This window comes from Rhinopithecus bieti, unplaced genomic scaffold, assembly GCF_001698545.2.
Source record: "Rhinopithecus bieti isolate Rb0 unplaced genomic scaffold, ASM169854v2 scaffold_9899, whole genome shotgun sequence".
Lineage (NCBI taxonomy): Eukaryota > Metazoa > Chordata > Mammalia > Primates > Cercopithecidae > Rhinopithecus > Rhinopithecus bieti.
In genome coordinates this window covers 1,776,207-1,795,524 of record NW_016806979.1, presented here as the reverse complement: position 1 = coordinate 1,795,524, position 19,318 = coordinate 1,776,207, and the positions used below count along the sequence as shown (strand labels likewise).

The following is a 19,318-nucleotide window of genomic DNA, read 5'->3' as shown; positions in this document are numbered from 1 at the left end:
GTCACATTAGAAAATAAAGATCACGAATAAATCATCTAAGCTTCCACCTTAAAAAACTGAAAAAATAGGCTGGGCACGGTGGCTCACGCCTGTAATTCCAGCACTTTGGGAGGCCGAGGCGGGTGGGTCATGATGTCAGGAGATGGAGACCATCCTGGCTAACATGGTAAAACCCCATCTCTACTAAAACACAAAAAATTAACCTGGCACGGTGGTGGGCGCCTGTAATCCCTGCTACTTAGGAGGCTGAGGCAGGGGAATCACTTGAACCCGGGAGGCGGAGGTTGCAGTGAGCCGAGATTGTGCCACTGCACTCCAGCCTGGTGACAAAACGAGACTCTGTCTCAAAAAAAAAAAAAAAAAAGAAGAAGAAACTGAAAAAATAAAAATAAGCCCAAAGCAAAAGAAAGGAAACAATGAAGAACAGAAATTAGTGAACTAGGAAACTGAAAAACAAATTAGTGAAGTAGAAAAAAATAAAACCAAAAGTTCGTTCTTTGAAGAAACTAACATTAATAAACTGCCTGACCAAGAAAAAGGGAAAACAAGTGATCCTAAGGAATGACAGGAAGCACGTGGTAGCGTGACTACAGCCCCACAGGCATGAAATGAAGAATAAAGGAATACTGCAAAAAACGGAATCACAAATTCAGCAACTGATATAAAATGGACCGATCCCCTGAAGACACAAACTGCTGAAATTAGAAATAGAGAACCCACATAGTCTATTATTTATTTAACAAACTGAGTCTCATAGTCTAAAACCTTGCCATGAAGGTTAACTGCGAGAAGAGTGCCACTGGGGGGGTTCTACCACGTTTCAGGAGCAGCGCGGTCCCTGCTCTGAGGAAGCAGTCCTGTGTGTGCCCCTTACTGATGGCATTTCTATTAAAATGCACATCCACAAAAAAGAAAAATAAATGGCCCGGCTTCATGTAAACAGTAGTGTTTATTCAGAACGCATAAACCCCAGTGCTCTCGGAAGGTTCTTCTGAGACGGACCAGAGGCTCCAATCAGAGGCTTCGTGTGCAGGAAGCAATTACAGCACGAAGGAGCAGGGGAGAGCCAGGGAAGGGTCACGTGGGGATCTGAAACTTGAAACGGTCAAAGACCAGACAGCACAAGGCAGCCCGGACAAGACACCCTCAACCCACGTGCACCAAACCCAGCCTCCGCCCCCAGCCCACCCCGAAGGGATGAGGAGGCGGTGGCTTGCTGCTCATGACCTCCTGGGGAAGGAGGGAGCTGAGATCAAAATGAAATAAAGAACCTGGTAGTCACTTCCATATTCACACAAGAAACCTCATCTCTGAGGGCAAGACAAGCAGGGGCTGCCCCCTGGGACCCCTGAGATCAACCCTTCTGGGGCCCTGCCACCTGCCTATCCCTTGTAGGGATTCAAGTCCAAATAGCCAGAGCCTCTGGCAGAGGAGATGGGGGAAACTGAGGTAGCCCTAGGGTCCTCCTCTCAGGTCAAGTTGCCTGGAGACTGTAGCAGCTGCGGTTGAGGCTGCTCAGGAAACACAGAGCCCCCAGGCAGCAGCTGAAGCTGACGACTCCAGGGCCAGGCCATCGGGTCAGGGGTTCAGGAACGCGAAAGCTGACGGCTCTGAGCCAGGAGGCTCTTTGACTGCTGTCCTCTGGGATGATGTTTGGGGGGCTCGGGGAGCATCAAGGCAGGACTCTCCTGCAGCAGCCCCGGCCCCCACCAGGCGGGGGCAGGCCACCAGCTCCATACCAGCAAACAAGGAGTCGCGGCTCCATGCACAGTTGCTGGGGCCTCTCTTTGGGCTGTCTGTGCCCCCTAGGACCTGTTCAGGTCCCCACCCCCTGCTTTCTGCCAGTCTGGCCTTGGCCTTGCTGGGGTCTCCGCAGGCTGGAATGGGGGAGGCATCCGGGGGTGGGGTGGGCACAGGGCTGGGCGGCATCCCAGATGAGGGAGCAGGGCTCTGGCATGAGACTGCGGTTGAACTCAGAGGCTGGAGGAAGAGTTGGCTCCCAGCAAGAGGCACAGCATCGGTCAGCAGGTCAGATGGGCCTGGGAGGGCGGCTGTGGGGCCAGGCTCGGCTGAGGTGCCCCGGGCAGGGGACAGCTGCCCACAGGAGGCCTCAAAGTGCCTCAGGATCTGAAAGAGGAAGGAAGGAGGAACCAGGGAGGTTCCTATGCAACCCTGGAAATTGTGGGGACCAGGGCCCACCTCTCCCTAGGACCTCCTCAGTTCCTCCACTCAGAGGGCAGGGCCAGCTCTGGGCAGGACGCCGGCTGCCAGGAGGGGGCTGGAGCAGTGCACCCAGCTGTCATCCCAGAGAGCAGCTGTTGGGCTGGTGCTGGCGACAGGGGGCAGGTGTCACACACACACCTCAAATCTTGTTCCTTCACTCACTACTATACCAATGGACACCCTCCCCGTCATAACCCACCAGGCACTGCTGGAGGGAGTGAACACACGTGGCCCGGCACATCTGGGTGTTTCCAACTGTTGGACGCAGGGTTCTTCCAGCGTGCCCATTTTAGAAACCCCACTATGAGGTTCGCCTGCGGTGGTGCAAACCCCAGGCTCACTTGTCGCTCTGACTGAAAGGTGAGCTAGATAAGGATGACTTGGAGATGGGTGACTGAGGACCTGTGTTTCCAGCAGCCAGGGAGAAAACAGGAAGAAAGAAGCTGGGGGTGTCCACAGGCAGAGGGAGGGTGCCAGGGCCTGGTAGCAGAGAGAGGCCTCCCAGTGTGATTCCAGCAGCCTCTAGGCAGTTCAGAGTGTTCAAGTGCACAGAGATCAATGGAACCACTTCTGCCCTCCGGAGCTTGGGAGCTGAGCATGAGCTGGGTCATGGGTGGCAAACTGCATGTGCAGTCAGGGAGGGCTTCCTGGAAGAGGTGGGTGTAAGCCGAGACACAAGGGCAGGAACATTAAGGCAGAGGAGTTTGGGGGCTTCCAGGAACAGGTAGAGGCCAGTGTACCGTGAGTGCTGCGGAGTTGGGGTGGAAGGCAGGAGGGAGTGGGGAGGTGAGGACCCTGACTCACTGCTGCTCCCTCTGCCAGTGGGACAGGGACTCGGGAGGCAGGTCCGGGAAGGGCTGACCAAGCACCAGGCAGGGACAGGGTGGCCGTGGACTGCAGTGTATGTCCTGCTGTACGCTTGGACCCCGGGGTGTGTGGGACTCTGCAGCTGCCCACCTTGGTGGCCTTGTTGGTCACAGGTCCCGGGCTGCCCATGCTGAGCTCCTGCAGCCGCGGCCGTGTGCGGAGGAGGATGTGCTCCTGGGGAAGGAGGTCGGCGCTCCCCAGGGAGGCGATGGCACACAGGGCCCTCTGCGGACGAAGCAAGGGGACATCAGCACCCATGGGGCAGCAGGTCCATGCCAGGAGGGTCTGACTGGCCATCTCTCTCCCGATTCTCCCTCCTCCTCAATGACCAGAGTGCCAGGAGGCACCAGGGACAGCTCTACCAGAGCCCTGTCCCCACCGCCTTACACCCCAGCTCCCGAACACAGCCTTACACCCCAGCTCCAGAACACCAGAGCCCTGTCCCCACCGCCTTACACCCCAGCTCCAGAACACCAGACCCTGTCCCCCCGCTTACACCCAGCTCAGAACACCAGAGTCCTGTCCCCCCGCCTTACACCCCACTCCAGAAACACAGAGCCTGTCCCCACTGCCTACACCGACCAGCTCCAGAAAAACCAGAGCCTGTCCCCCACCGCGTTACACTGCCAGCTCAGAACCCACCAGAGCCTGCCACACCGCCTACACGCCAGTTCCCAACACCAGAGCCCTGTCCCCACCGCTTACACTCCAGCTCCAGAACACCAGAGCCCTGTCCCCACCGCCTTACACCCCAGCCCAGAAACACCAGAGCCCTGTCACACTGCCTTACACCCCAGCTCCAGAACACCAGAGCCCTGTCCCACCGCCTTACACCACACACACCAGCTCACAGAACACACAGAGGCCCTGTCCCCGCCCACCGAGCCTTACACACCCAGTTCCCAGACACCAGAGCCGTCCGCCAACCGCCTTACACCCCAGCTCCAGAAACCAGAGCCCTCCTCCCCACCGCCTTACCATTCCCAACACCAGAGCCCTGTCCCACCGCTTACACCCCAGTTCGCCAGACACCAGAGCCTTCCACCGCTTACACCCCAGTTCCAGACACGCAGAGCCCTGCCCCACCGCCTTCTCACCCCCAGCTCCAGAACACCAGAGCCCTGTCCCCACCTGCTTACACCCCAGCTCCAAACACCAGAGCCCTGTCCCACCGCCCTTAACCCCAGCTCCCAGACACCAGAGCCCCTGTCCCCCCGCTTTACACCCCAGTTCCCAGACATCAAGCCCTGTCCCCACCGCCTTACACCCAGCCCCAGACACCAGAGCCCCTGTCACCACCGCCTTAACCCCAGTTCCGCGAGACACCAGAGCCTGTCCCCCACCCTGGTGTGGCCCACCCGCCTTATCCCCCAGCTCCCAGAACACCCCCAGAGCCCTGTCCACCGCCATTAAACCACCAGTTCCCAGACAACCAGAGCCCTTGTCCCCACCCCTTACACCCCAGCTCCAGAACACGCAGAGCCCTGTACCCCACCGCCTTACACCCAGGTATCCCAGACATCCAGAGCCTGTCCCCACCGCCCTTCTCACCACCAGCCTCCAGAACACAGAAGCACCTGTCCCCACCCCGCCTTAACCCCAGTTTCCAGACCTCAGAGCCCTGTCCCAGCCTGCCTTACACCCCAGCAATCCAGAACAACAGATTTTTTTTGTCTTCTGTTCTCTCTTTTGTTTTTTCCCCGCCTTAACACCCATTCCCCAGACACCAGAGCCCTGTCCCCACCCCGCCTTACAACCCCGGCCTCCCGGAACACACGCATCCTTGTCCCAGAGCCAGTCCTCGCCGGCTCCGGACACCAGAGCCATGTCCCTCACCCGGCTCCTGAAGACTCCCAGCGAGAAGCACATTGACCTGCTGGCTCTGATCACCTTACCTTCATTCCTCTGCACGGCCCCGCAACATGCCCCGCGTCAACTTCATGTCACGCACGAGCACACACAGGCACATACATCACAACCACACACATGAAGTCACGTACTACATGCACACAATGCACAGCATACACCACAGGCACATGCAACCCAGACAACACATGTGCACATGCACAGCCATACACACAGGAATGTTCACCACAGTGTATACCATACGAGCACACACACGCACACACACCCACACAGGACATCCCACACAGGCATGCGCACCAGTCACGCCCTCCCAACCTGCGCAGCTCACCAAATTGCGTGCACTCACTGGTCCCACGCAGGTGGCAGGTCAGCAGCTGTAGACAGCCTCACAGTTGAGCAAGCCTCACACCCTGCACAAGAGGGACACCTGGGTGGTGATGCGGCCGTCCCCTCTCCCTCGCCCAGGGTTGGGGCTGGGGCAGAGCCGGGCGGGTCCAGGCGCACTCACGCTTTGATGAAGCGCTGTGCCTCCTCGAGGCTCAGGAAGGCGCGTGGTCCCCGAGTCACAGTCCTCACCAAGCTCAGCTCCTGCTGACAGTCACTCAGGGCCACCACCTCAACCCTGCTGGGGGCATGGCCGGGTCAAGGGTGAGGTGGGGCCGTGCCCCCACCCCTGCCTCACCCTGGGGAGAACCTGGAGAGCAGGAGCCGCGCTGGGAGGGGGGCGGTGTGGTGGCTCCGAGACCACTCCCGCATATCCAGCAGCTCCCACTCACCTTTCTGGCAGGTCGCCCGGCTCCCGGCTGGCCCCTGAATGGCTGTCGCTGCCGGAATGACTGCCCGAGTCTGAGACCCTGCTCAGGTCACTGTTCTGGGAGGAATTCTGAGAGCTGGGGCTGCTGTCCAGCTCGTCCCAGCCCCCTCCGGCCTGCCCAGGCTGATGTCCCACAGCTGGAGGAAACAGGATGGCCCGTGAGATCCCCAGGGCTTCAGGCCAGCCCCATGCCCACCTCCCGGGGCCCGGGACCAAGGCCTTGGGGACTGAGTCCTGAGCTGAGGATGGGTGGCCACCTTGGCTCCAGCTTCAGCAAACACCAGCCCCAGTGGGCATCTGGTTCCACCCGGGTCCCGTCCCCTCCTGCTGTGTGGGAGGCCCTGGGATTTGCCTCCATGGCTGCAAAGCCCCAGCGGTGACAGGAAGGAGTGACCCAGACCCCAAGGGGAGGAGCCCTCGCCTCGATACCTCGGGGACCTGGAATAGCCCCGGGGAGTGGGTTCCCCAGGGTTGGGGGACCGTGGCTGGCTGAAGGCATCGTGGCAGGCTGGTAGGTGTCACCCCGCGGCAGGAGCCTCTGGGTACTGGGACTCTCAGGCCCGGGGCGCATGGCGTTGGCCACCACCTCTGCGGCCTTCTGGATGGTGGAGAGGAAGGCTTCGCCTGCCGAGCCTGCACCTGAGGAGAGGGAGATGGGACGGCCGCCCAGTGCGGCCCCCACCCACGTTCTCTGGGAGCGGGGTGCCCGCATGGGCTCCCTGCTCAGGCTTGGGGAGGTCGGGGTACATGCTGCAGGTAGGGAGGCCTCCAGGTGGGCCCCCAGGCCCTCTGGAAGCTCCCGGTGGACTCCACTTTGGCATTCCCACGCCCAGTGGCCTGGACACCCCAGCTCACAGCACTTATGCCTCCATCCCTCTGCTCTGTCCTCTGGGGGTGAGGGTGTCCTAAGGGGCTTGGGCTCGGCCTTGGCTCAGGGAGGTGTGTCCAGGGCTTGGGGAGGGGCCGGCCTTTCCCGCGTGAGCTCCCTGTAGAAGGTGCCCCCACACCAAAGTGTCAGCAGGAGCCCTGGGCTGCGTGCAGGACAGTGTGACACAGCCTAACGGTGAGCGGCGAGACACCGCCCGGGGCCTGGCAGCAGGGCACAGCTGGGCCGGGGGCTGGGTCCCAGCCGCAGGCAGTGGTGCCACCTGTGGTTCTTCTGGCGCTAACAAGTAGTTGTCCACTGGCACTGCCTCAGCTTGTAACAGCTCCACACGGGACTGCCTGAGTTACTCACACTACAGCCAGGGGCACAGCCCTCAGCCCCTCTCGGAGTGGGACTCACCCCTGCCATGGGGCCCAGCCCTGATTTCTTGCTCAGCCTGGTTTCTCTTTCCTGTCCGTAAAGCAGCCCTGGCCACACCTGCCCCACCCCCACGGCAGCAGTGGGGACAGCCACAGGAAGGGCTGAGGCCATGTAGGGGAGGAGACGGGGGCAGCAGCTACCAGGTGAGGCAGCATGGTCCGGCCCCCACTGCCCTCCTCATCCCTGTACCCTGAGATGCCAGGGCCCATGCAGGCCCTTCCCACTCACCCGTGCGGCCATGTTCCTTGCTGTAGCCGAAACCCTGGAGGGTGCTGTGCGGCCTGGCCTGGGACCCCATGCCTGCAGAGGGTCTTCTGTCAGCGGCAAGTCGGCCCCCACCGTCGGCCCTGCCCATGGGTGGCACAGATGCCGAGGACACTCAGGGAGGCAGAAACCTGGTGCCGGGACTGGACACAGTCCCCTCGGTCACCTACCTGTGGCAGGCGGGTTCCCCAGAGGCTGGGAGGGAGCCAGTGGCAACACGGTGTCCGAGAACAGGGTGCTCCCCAAGTCCTACACGGGGAGGCGGAGGCCCTCAGCGTCCTCATGCCGGGGCCTGCTGTACTCGCCCTGCCACTCGTATCAGCTCTGTTCTGTCCCCTGGATACTTCTGAGCCACTCAGTTGGACACAGGCTCTGTGTCCACCAGCAAGGAGCAGAGGCAGGGGTCCCGGGCAGGAGAACTGCAAACCCCCCAGCTGACATCCTGGCCCCAGTCCTGCCCCTCTACAGGAGGAAGGGCACCCCGCAGAGCGACACTGCTCCTGGGCTCACCTGCGCGGCCGCCCGAACCTTCTGGTACAAGCTGTTCCCGTGCAGAGGATCTGGGGGCCCCGCAAAAGCTGCAGAACATAAAAGGCAAGTGGGGGGCAGGGCTGAGCCTGGCACCGCTGCTCCCTGCAGAACATGGTGAACTGGGCCCACTCCGGGGTGGCAAGTTCCTGCCACCCGGGCCCTTCTGTCACGGCCACTGGCACGCCCTCCTCCAGGACCCCGCAGAGGCCACACCAGAGCAGACCCTTGGCTCCCCCCACCCATGCCCCACAGAGGCGAGTCTCTCTCCACGCAAACACCTCGTCTCCCCCAGGGCTGGCAACCCCTGGTGCCTGAGCTGGTGCGGCCTCCCCACAGCCCACTCTCCCTGCCCCAGGTGCACCAGGGACCCCTCGGAGGCTTCTGGGGCCTGGAGGGAGAAACCAGCCTTCTTATCACAGCCTGAAAGCTCCACCTGGACCCACCCATCCCCAGTCTCAGCCGCCGCGGGCTCCCCTGCCCTGAGAGTTCCTCTCACGGGGAACTGGGACTTCTTTCCTTAAATCTTCCGGCCCCAGGGCCCCCTGAGCCTGCACCGGGAGCCGAGGAATCCTTTCAGGGCTCATGCTGAGAGCCACGCCTCTGAGAACCCCTGGAGAGCCTCAGTCACAGACGAATCCACTCGTGCCCCTTGGCTGCCTGTCTCCACCCTGGCAGGCTGGCCCTGTGATTCGCAGACGACGCCCCTGGCTGTCCCTGGGCCCAGGGTGGCAGCCGCAAGCTGAGTCAGTGGCTGGATAAAGTGACCCCCTGCAGCTGCCATCTTCCCGCAGGAGCCCAGGGCACTCGCCTGCCAACTCGCGCTGGCCCTCCTCTGTGACAGAGCAGGAGCATCACCATCTCGGACAAGCCCCTCATTCTAAAGTTCACCTTAACCAAAAACCGCCTAAATCCAAAGGGCATCAGCCTAATGGCTAAAGTCAGCACAACCATAAACTACAAATAACATCTCCAACCAGAAACACTCCAAACTCCTCCCCCACCAGAGACATGCCAGCCCGAGATAACCCTCCTCCGGCCGGGAAGACGCCAGCTTTCAGAAAATCCACCTCCGGGCTGGCAAGATGTCTGTCCCAAGATAACCTCCCGTCCTTCCAACCCTGCCATGAGCTTCTCCACACACATAAACATTCCGAGCTTCTGATGAGCCCCTCACCCTAAAACCAATACACACTCTCAGTCTGTAAGAGAAAGGGCTTCTGACCACAGTCGGCTGGGGGCGCCTCTCAGGTTTTAACTAAAGAAAATCTGTCTTGAGCCGGGCGCGGTGGCTCACGCCTGTAATCCCAGCACTTTGGGAGGCTGAGGCGGGCGGATCACGAGGTCAGGAGATCGAGACCATCCTGGCTAACACGGTGAAACCCCGTCTCTACTAAAATACAAAAAATTAGCCGGGCGAGGTGGCGGGCGCCTGTAGTCCCAGTTACTCGGGAGGCTGAGGCAGGAGAATGGCGTAAACCCGGGAGGTGGAGCTTGCAGTGAGCTGAGATCCGGCCACTGCACTCCAGCCTGGGCGACAGAGCAAGACTCTGTCTCAAAAAAAAAAACATAAAAACCCCCAAAAAACAGAAAACCTGTCTTTAACTGCCAGCTGCGTTTTGTGTTTCTTTCCTCTTTCTGACTCTCTGCGTGTGTGGGGTGGGCCATCCTCGCTGCACACCCGCCATCTGGGGCGGGGCGCCCCGTCTCTCATGTGCAGCATCTGGCACCTGCCTTCCTCACGGGGACTGTCGTGATACCTCCCACAGCCTGTGCGTCGCCCAGGGCCAGTGCCCAGGCACGGCAGGCGACAGCCATCATCCACAACTGCCTCTGCACAGGAGAGACTCTAGTGCCAACAAGAACCCAGGGTCTGAAGAACAGCCTTTCCCATCCTTGGGGCCTGCCGTGCCCCATCCCCCCACCTGCTGCAGCCCCCACCCCAGGGCATGTCCCCGAGACCACTGAAGCCACAACATACATGCACCAACCACAGCCACAGGAGTGGCCTGGGAGCCCGGGGCCCTCTGACCTGCTGAATGGTGAGGATAAATGGCTGCTACTGCCTTGGCCCCAAAGCTGTGAGGCGCTCTATCAGGATGGCGAGAGCACCCTTGCACAGCCGTTCCTTCAGGGGCATCTACCGCCTAAGTCATGTGTCACAACTGTCAATGGCCCAGGGCACTGGCCCCTGAGGGACACCTAGAGCTGCATGCCCACTTGTCACAAAGTGGGGCAAGACTGGTTTCGACGCCGGTTTTGGGGTAAGCCCCGTGGACGGACATGCTCAGGGTCTCCATAAGCAAGCAGCGGCACGACAGAGACTCAGTCTCCCTCCCCAGAATTCCCCTCTCAGGGGCTGGGCTGGGGTCCAGACATGGTGTGCCCAGTGACCACCTGGAGCCCCATGGAAGATCTCAGGCCAAGCCCCCACAAGTCCTCATTAGGCAGAGGCACAAGGGACTGCCCCCCAGCCTGCGGGACGGCTCCCCCAGACCCACCTGCTGCCTGGACAGACCGACTGGCCGGGGCCCCGCCTCTCCTGCCTCCCAGTCCCGCCCTCCCATGGCTTCCCTCTGTCTTGGGCTCTGAGGAGCAGCCCTAGAACAAGAACCCACAGCCTGAGGAGGACGTGTGAACAGGCACTGAGTCTGCTACGTGTGGGCACTGGGATGGAGGGGGAAGACCTGCGGGGCACACAGAGAAACAAACAATGGCACCCAGGGCAGCAAGCACAGGGACAGATGCAGCTGAAGGCCCAGGGACGCATGGGAGGCACGGAGGACCCAGCAGAGGGAGGGGCAGGGCACGTCAGGGGAGGCCGAGTAGGCCAGCTGGGGTGAGGGTGGGCAGCGGGTGGAGAGGCCAGGGATGGGCCAGGATCAGCAAGGCGGGTCTTTGATGGGGACCAGGCCCAGGTGAGGGCTCTGGCTGAAGTCTTCCTTCTCAAGCCTGGAGGATTTGTCACCCTCCCCCATTGTCCAAAGCCCCTGTACCTGCAGCTTCCTGGATGAAGGCAGAGTTGCGTTTGAGGAGGAGCAGGAAGGAGGAGGAGCCGTGGCTGCACAGATAGAGCAGGATCTTCAGCACCTGGGGAGTGGGGCGGTCAGCAGTGCTGGGCGGGCCGGACACGGGACACCAGGGCAGGGCCCAGGGCACCCAAAGGGCACAGAGCTGCTTGCCACCCTGGGCCGCTCATCTGCTCCTCCAGCCTCACCACCGTGGGCCGGGCCTCAGGCCTAACCCTTGACCACCCGGGGGCTCACCTTGAGCTTCCCGTGGCCGGAGCTGCTGTGCAGGCGGCTCAGGAGGTACTCCAGCAGGCACTGGCTGCTGCCCGGAGACTCGTGGGAGATTTCTGTGGCACGCTCGGGTTAGGGAAGGGCGAGATGGTGAAGGCTGCGCCGGGCCGCAGGGAGACCGGGCCCTGGGACCTCTCAGTCCATGCTCCCTGGAGGCGCCTACTGCAGGCTCTGCGGTCAGGAGCGCAGGGCTTCTCAGGTCTCCTGTGCCATCAGTACTGCAGCCTTCAGACCCCACCCATGGCTGCTTACAATGATAAAGGCGCTGCGGATCCCCCTAGGGACGGCACAATCCCCAGGAACCCTTCGCACCACTCTGGACCCTGCCATCCGTTCTTTCCCCCACACGGTACGTCGAGGAAGGATACTAGCAATCTCTTCAAACAGGTAGCCCGGACATGGGACATCATCATCCGATGTCCCCTTCAGAAGAATCGGGAGCTGAAAGGGAACCAGAGCCCCGCCATGATGAGGTGCCATCTCCCACAGGGGTGGGTCCACAGCCCTCCAAAGGGGATGGAAACGGCCCACCTCTTGCTGTTGACATGGCCGGAGAGAGGCCTGGGAAGGGGTGAGAGCTGTGCTACTGGCCACAGGGAGGCTGCAGCAGGGTCCTCTCTCAACAGTCAAGGATGAACAGCCTTGGAGAAGAGGCAAATCAGTGGTGGTTCTCCACGGAGGAGCTGTGCCACTTGGGTTATGATGGGACACAGCCCCCAGCCTCCCTGCACTTACCAGCACGTAAGGCTATTTGAAAGTACCTCTCCTGCACCTACCTACTGACTAGCAAAGCCAAACAAGGCCCAGGCAAGCCCTTTTCCATGCAGGGGACTATGAATGGTTCCACCTCCCAAGAGCCCGGATTGGCAGAGTGACAGCTGCTCAGCCTGACTGGCTCCATCGCTCCCCAAGAACCAACTGATGTCGTGTGTTTTATGTTCGCTAACAGCAGATGTACTTATTCGTTTCATGCTTCCTTACTGGCACAAAGATGTACGGTTTATAGGGATGAAAACTGGAACCACCCATTTTTGCATTATTCAGTTTCAGGACAGAATAGAGTTCAAGAGTATTTAAGAGGACAAGCATGGGACCGACCACGTGAGTTGATGAAGCCTTTCAATTGGAAGGGCGGAGATCTAGTGACAACACACGAAAACGTGGACCTGAAGTGTTTCCCGAGGCTGTGGACACACCTCACTGACACTACTTGCCCACCAAGCCCTAAGGGGAGCTAGACAGGTTTGCAGGTGACAGCTGACAACTGCAGAACGCAGCACAGAACGACTCTGTCCAAACCTTGCACTGAGAGCCTTGACCAACCCTAGCGTGGCTTCTGGCAGCCCAAGGCCGCGCCCTGGGCCCACCCAGCCCCCTCTGAGGTCCAGCCTAGGAAAGCTGAGGGCTGACAAAAGAGGGCAGTTTGCTGAGGACGACACCTGGGAACTGGCCCGGCCTCTCCTTCTCAGAGGGTTTACTAAGAGGAGCTTACAACGGTGTGTCCTTCCCTGTCCCTTCGAAATGTCTGTGTTCTCTGCAACCCAGGGGTGCCTCTCCAGGACTGGGGTCCTCTGAAATGCCACCGTCAGGGAGGACGGCGGGGCGCCAGGCCACCTGGGCGCCGGCAGCACGGACACAGCGGCTCCCCGTCCACTGGGTCCGCCGCTCCTTCCCTCCTGTCAGAGCCCACTAAATGCTGGCCGAGGCCTGTTCGTTCCCCCAGGGTCTGGCTGTGCCCATCGCCCTTGCGCTCGGTGGGTCCGGCTTGGGAGGCCCCGGGACGGCGCGGCGGGCGGACAGCTCAGGGGCGTCGGCGCGGGCGAAGGGGCCAGGAGCAGCTACCCGACGCGGAGACGCAAGGTCAACGGCTCAAGCCCGGGGCGAGTCCGGGGAACGCGGCGCTCGAGAGAAGCCGTGGGGCCGGGGCCCAGGCGGACCGCCCTCACTCACCCGGTGTAGAAAGCTCAGGCGGTCCCGTAGCGGCGGCGCGGCAGCCATGATCCAAGTCCCCTCCCGGTCTGCCCCGCTTCCGCCAGGCCCGGGCTCTCCAATCACTGCGCGGGTCTGGCTCCGCCGGCCAATCCCTCGCGGTGGGGCGGGCCCTGAGGTTGGCTTCGTAAACAATTTGAGCCTAGGCCAATCCGAAGTCCCAGGGCACAGACAGACTAGGACAAGAGCCAATTGCAGGGGCTCTAGCCAATTAAGAAGCTCAGGAAAGGTTATGGGCGGAAGCGCCGACCTATCAAGCTGTTTGACACCGGAAGAGGACGGACCTAAGATGACGGCGTCCAGGGGCGCTGGAACAGCCGCTCATGTCGGTGAACGGAGCTGTGTGGGGCCGCGTGCGAAGCCGCCTCCGCGCTTTTCCCGAGCGGCTGGCCGCCTGCGGGGCCGAGGTGAGGAGCCGCGGGCAGGCCAGTGCTGCTGGACAGGAGGAGCAGCGCGGGGAGGTGACTGGGAGGGAGGGCGGTGACGGGGTCAAGGGACCCCATGACCCGCGCCCATCCCCTCCGCAGGCCGCGGCGTACGGCAGGTGCGTGCAGGCTTCCACGGCCCCGGGCGGCCGCCTGAGCAAGGACCTCTGCGCGCGGGAGTTCGAGGCCCTGCGGAGCTGCTTCGCCGCCGCGGTAGGTGGGTGCGGGCCCCTCCTAGCCCTTCCCCTCCAAGATCCAGGGGGCCCCAGCTTTCCTTTGCTTTCCGGTTGGTTCAAGGTTTGAGCGCCTGCCGCGTGCTTTAGACGCCGGCTGACCAAACCACCGAGCCACCGACGAGCCCGCGAAACCTCGGCCGTCCAGGGCTTGTCCCTGCGTATTTGTAAAACGGGACTGGCACCAACCTCAGAAAGGATGGGAAATATGTGCACTAAAGCGCCTGGTAAAACGCGTAAGCTTTCGGGTTAGCACTGCCGCCAAGGGGTATCAGACCAGGATCGACCCAACACAGGACTCCCAAAAAGTGCCCAGCACCTTCCGGGTCTTCATCTCCCTCACTTGCAGGCCGCCCCGTGCAGCTGCAGTGGTGGATTCCTTCAGCACCTGTCCTGCCGGGCACCCCCAGCCACCCTCACAACTGGCACGATAGGGCTTCTTGCCCGTGGGGGCTTTAAGTCATTCTGAGGCTGGTTCCCTAAGTGTCAGCCTCTCTGGGTATCACCTCAGTGTATCTGGGGTAGGCCTTGATGCCAGTGCTGACTCTTTACTGGGAGCTATTAATCCGGAGATTTGGATCAGAGAAAGGGTAGTTGAACAAGAGCTCCATGGCCTTCATCCCTACCCGGCCCTAGCAGCCTTGGATCCAGGGGTGGGTGACTCATCAGAAGTTGCACTTTTTGCCGGGTATGGGGGCACATGCCTGTAATCCTACCACTTTGGGAGGCTGAGGCGGGTGAATTGCTTCAGCCTAGAAGTTTGAGACCAGCCTGGGCAACATACGGAGACCCCGTCTCTACAAAAAAAAAAAAAAAATTAGCCGGGCCTGGTGATGTAGTCCCAGCTACTTGGAAGATCACTTGAACCTGGGAGGTGGAGGTTGCAGTGAGCCGAGATTGCGCCACCGTACTCCAGCCTGGGCGACAAAGCGAGACTGCATCTCAAAAAAAAAAAAAGTTGGGGGGCTCTTGTTTTCCCTTTATGAGAGCTTGGGTTCCAATGTGGCGTCTGGTGGGGGTTCAGAGGAGGGTGCAGCAGTGAGTTCCATGACAGTGTCATGAGGCCCTTGTCCCATGGACAAGTGGCCCAGAGAACTGGCCCATGGGGCCCAGGCTCCAACCAGTCGAGCCCCCACCACATGCCAGCACCATGCTCTCTGTAAGGTACTTGCGTAGAACACGACATTTAGTGTGGTAGCTTTCTTTTGAGCCATATCTAACTTGGAAGCAAGCCATTCAGACAAAACACTTCATCTTGCAGGCCAAGAAGACGCTGGAGCGAGGCTGTTAGGAGGGACTCAGCTTCACACCTGTCTGCTGCCGTGGGTGCGGTGCCCTCGTCCTGATGGCCCCTTGTGGCACACACTGAATGCCTAGGGCAGAAAGGAAGTGGGAATGGCGAAGATGTGACATTCTTGGGTGTTAGATCCTGTGTTTCTTCTTCTTAACAAGTTGAGGCGTGGGTAGAGCAGGAATTGGTTTTCCAGTGTTGTGTCTGTAAATCTGAGTTAGAGTAAGATGTAATGGAAGCCACGATAAAGACTCCGTTAAGTCCTGCAGCCTGGGGCTTACTGTGTGCAGACTGTGACATGTGGGTCTTGGCCTCTCCGAAGTGGAATGGGGGGACCCAAAGCCTTTCCCCCAAAACTGGAAGGGCTGGGACTCGGGGACACCCTGCCTCAAGGTCCCCATTTTAAAACATTCTCACTAAGGTATTTAATGTGAGTCTGGTGAAGCCTGCAGATCTCGCTATGGGTATACAGCACACACCAAAGACAAGGACGTCAGCACCACGAGGGGACATTCCGTGGGGCAGGCTCCTCGCAGGTGGCTTTCCTGGACACGGGGCGGGGCGGGGGCTCTTCACAAAAGGGCCTGAGTCTCCGAGAGGGGCCTGTGTAGAGCACCAGCAGCCACTGCCCCTCCTGTGCGGGGTTGGTCGCCCCCCTCAGCAGCCCAGGTACGTCACTGATGGCACCTGCCCTCTCGTTCCCCCTCCCTGTCACATCACTTGACCTAAAACTAAGGTGAGAAGGGTCACATCCTGATGCTGCCCAGGCTCTTGTTGACCTTGAGACCTGGGAGTCCGTGGGGCCTGAGCGCCACCTGCAGGGCGTGGCGGGGACTGCTTTGAGAGCCCCCTGCTGGGGCTGTGGAGGTCGCACTGTCATGGGGCTGCAGCCTGCACCTGCCCCCAGGCCTGTGCTAGCAGCTGAGCCCGTGGGCTGAGGTCTGTTCCTCCATGTTTCCTCCTACAGATGCTACCCCAGAATTAGCCTGGTTTCCCCTAAGGGCCAAATGCCCTGCGGTCTGATCTGGGTGGTGGGTCTGCAGGAGCCAGGCCAGAGCGCTGGATTGTGTCCCAAGGGCCAGGATAGTGTCACATCTTGGGAACCACAGAAATCCAGACCAGAGTGCTGGGGTGAAGCCACCACAGCCCATCCATGCACAGGCCAGAGACTCATGTCGTGTGCTGGCATGACCCACCCGACCCGCCTCCCCAGCATGCAGGGCCGGCTGCCCCCACCCTGCCTTCCTCTTAACGTGTGCCCAGCACTCATCCATGAGCGAGCCTCACTGCACAAACGTCCTTTTCTTAGCCCTGTCACGCCCTCTCCTCCGTTCTCTGGCAATTCATTGGCAGAGCTTCCTGCATCTTCTCCCTCCAAAGCCAGCCTCCCGTCCCGCCCACAGACCTGTCTTCCCAGCACTCCCCCTTGCTGTCCTTCACCCCGTGTGTGAGGTGGTGACAGACCTGCCAGACTCTCTGTGGCCCAGTGTGGCCCGCACCTCCAAACTCAGCTCTCAGACCTCCTGGGGACACCGTCTTTTCTGCCACTCCAAATTTTCTTTTTCCTTCCAAACCTTCCTCCACTTTTGCTCTGCCCTTCCTCCCTGAGTGACTGGATCTCAGCACCACATCGATTGACAGCTCAGGAAGCTGGGGGGGAGTGGGGGAGGGGCAGGGAGCAGGGGAAGGGAAGGGGGAGGGGTTCTGCTGTTTCCGCACTGCAGCGACAGTGCAGAGCTCTAACTACTTCAGGTGCACTTCGGCCATCCTGCTGCCCTAACAAAGCCCTGAGACTGGGTGATTTACAAAGAACAGCCTGGTTTCTCACAGCTCTGCAGGCTGCAAAGCCCGAGATCCAGGCACTGGTGTCTGGGGAGGGCCTTTGTGCCGCATCCTCATGCTGGAGAAGGCAGAGGGGCAAGAGAGCAAATGACCTGCATGCTGCGTGCAGCCTCTTTTATAAGGCTTTTTTTTTTTTTTTTTTTGAGACAGAGTCTCGCTCTGTTGCCCAGGCTGGAGTGCAGTGGCACAATCTTGGCTCACTGCAAGCTCTGCCTCCTGGGTTCACGCCATTCTCCTGCCCCAGCACCCCAAGTAGCTGGGACTACAGGCGCCCGCCACCACACCCAGCTAATTTTTTTTATTTTTAGTAGAGACGGGGTTTCACCGTGTTAGCCAGGATGGTCTCCATCTCCTGACCTGGTGATCCACCCACCTCAGCCTCCCAAAGTACTGGGATTACAGGCGTGAGCCACCGCGCCCAGTCCTTTTATAAGGCTCTTAATCATAGGAGCAAGAAGGGAGCCCACAGCCTAGTCACCTGTTGATACTATCACTTAGGCAACTCCTGGATTTTGGAGGGGACACATTCAAACCACAGCAAATGCCTTGGCTCTCAGGCGATGCCGGAAGTTCTTGGAGGGCTGAGCTCCACTCAATCCGTCCCTCGGCCAGCGTGCTGTGCAAGTCTGTTCCCGCACAGAAGTACCACTGGCAACGGGCCAGCACTATCCCTGCGGCCCTGCTCTGGAACTGAGCCCCCAGAGGCAGGCTCCATGGCCCAGTGACCTGCACCAGGACTGACCAGATAGGAGCAGCCTCTGGTTGGTCAGGAAGTGCAGCCTGGCCCTGGGGCCCCTCTGTGTTGTTCTGAGAGGCCCCACCCAGGGGTCTGTGAGGCTTCTGGGGAAAGAAGTTTCTCTTTCCTTCCCTGAGGGGCTGCCACCTGGGCTGGGGGTGGGCAGGAATAAGGAAGTGTGCATGGGGGCGGGTGACCCTGCCTGTGGCTGGGGGTGCAGGGACTCCGGGGTGCAGTGGGACGGGCGACAGCAGAGGCACAGCTGTCATGGATGCCTCTGTGTTGGCTGAGGGCAGCCCGCTCCAACTGCAGCCATCTCAGCAGAAAGCAGGGAGGGTGGAATAACCTCCAAAGAAAAAGAAAACTGGGTCATGGCAAGATATTTGGGGAAATCCAGCCAGAATGAAAATCTCACTTTGAGCAATTTAACAAATGGAGTTCCAATCTGAGGGGAATGTCCAGAAGGCGTTTTACCACTGAGCAGTGGTTCATTTGGAACTGTTTTTTTTTTTTTTTTTTTTTTTTTTTTGAGAGAGTCTCCCTGTCACCCAAGCTGGAGTGCACTGGCCAGATCTCAGCTCACTGCAAGCTCCGCCTCCCGGGTTCATGCCATTCTCCTGCCTCAGCCTCCCGAGTAGCTGGGACTACAGGCGCCGCCACCATGCCCGGCTAGTTTTTTGTATTTTTTAGTAGAGACGGGGTTTCACCGTGTTAGCCAGGATGGTCTCGATCTCCTGACCTTGTGATCCGCCCGCCTCGGCCTCCCAAAGTGCTGGGATTACAGGCTTGAGCCACCGCGTCCGGCCAACTGTTTTTAATTGAGACTGAAAGACAGAAATGACCAGGACTGAACCCCCTTGGTGGGGTACCTCCCAAATGCTGAGCAGTGCCCCTGGCCCCGCAGCCCCTCCCAGCCCCTGGCCCCGCAGCCCCGGCCCTGCAGTCTCCTCCCAGCCCCCGAGACTCCACAGGCGTCACCACTCAGCCTCCAGAAGCTTCCCTCTAGTATATTTCCAGTCTTCAGGCCGGGCGCCGCGGCTCAAGCCTGTAATCCTAGCACTTTGGGAGGCTGAGGTGGGTGGATCACAAGGTCAGGAGTTCGAGACCAGCCTGGCCAACATGGTGAATCCCGGTCTCTACTAAAAATACAAAAAATAAAAAAATAAATTAGCTGGACGTGGTGGCACTTGCCTGCAGTCCCAGATACTAGGGAGGCTGAGGCAAGAGAATTGCTTGAACCTGGGAGGCAGAGGTTGCAATGAGCTGAGATTGTGCCACTGCACTCCAGCCTGGACGACAGAGTGAGACTCTGTCTCAAAAGAAAAAAAATTTCCAGTCTTCAGGCTGCCCAGTGACATCCTTCAAGGTAAGAAACTACAATAAAAAGCCAAAGGATATCAAGAGGTGCAAGCAGAAGACACCGCCAGAGGCCGAGGCCCGGCCCTCCGCGCAGAGACCCTTCACCAACACGGTCCCCCCAGGCCCGGCCCTCCGCGCAGAGACCCGTCACCAACACGGTCCCCCCAGGCCCGGCCCTCCGCGCAGAGACCCTTCACCAACACGGGCCCCAGACCCAGGCCCGGCCCTCCGCGCAGAGACCCTTCACCAACACGGTCCCCCCAGGCCCGGCCC

At 60.1% G+C, this 19,318-nt stretch overlaps 2 protein-coding genes across 3 annotated transcripts; one reads left to right on the top strand and one right to left on the bottom strand.

The window, feature by feature from the left end:
- Positions 1–925: 925 nt before the first annotated feature.
- Positions 926–13,284, bottom strand: TEPSIN (TEPSIN adaptor related protein complex 4 accessory protein). Its single transcript, XM_017879284.1, is given in 13 exon segments — positions 926–2,127; positions 3,181–3,313; positions 5,272–5,338; positions 5,341–5,366; positions 5,465–5,578; positions 5,733–5,907; positions 7,305–7,376; positions 7,511–7,589; positions 7,851–7,918; positions 10,865–10,958; positions 11,135–11,226; positions 11,539–11,611; positions 13,121–13,284. Coding segments are annotated over 13 exon segments (1,590 nt in total). The 5' UTR covers positions 13,169–13,284; the 3' UTR covers positions 926–1,578.
- An 83-nt stretch (positions 13,285–13,367) lies between these two features.
- Positions 13,368–15,393, top strand: NDUFAF8 (NADH:ubiquinone oxidoreductase complex assembly factor 8). 2 transcript variants are annotated; one of them, XM_017879281.1, is made up of 3 exons: positions 13,368–13,566; positions 13,687–13,801; positions 15,079–15,393. In XM_017879281.1, the coding sequence occupies exons 1-3, from the start codon at positions 13,483–13,485 to the stop codon at positions 15,192–15,194; spliced, it is 315 nt and encodes a 104-aa protein (XP_017734770.1). In that variant the 5' UTR covers positions 13,368–13,482; the 3' UTR covers positions 15,195–15,393. The 2 variants fall into 2 exon arrangements, with proteins under 2 accessions (XP_017734770.1, XP_017734771.1); XM_017879282.1 differs by having other exon boundaries at positions 13,687–13,797; positions 15,079–15,376.
- Positions 15,394–19,318: the final 3,925 nt, after the last annotated feature.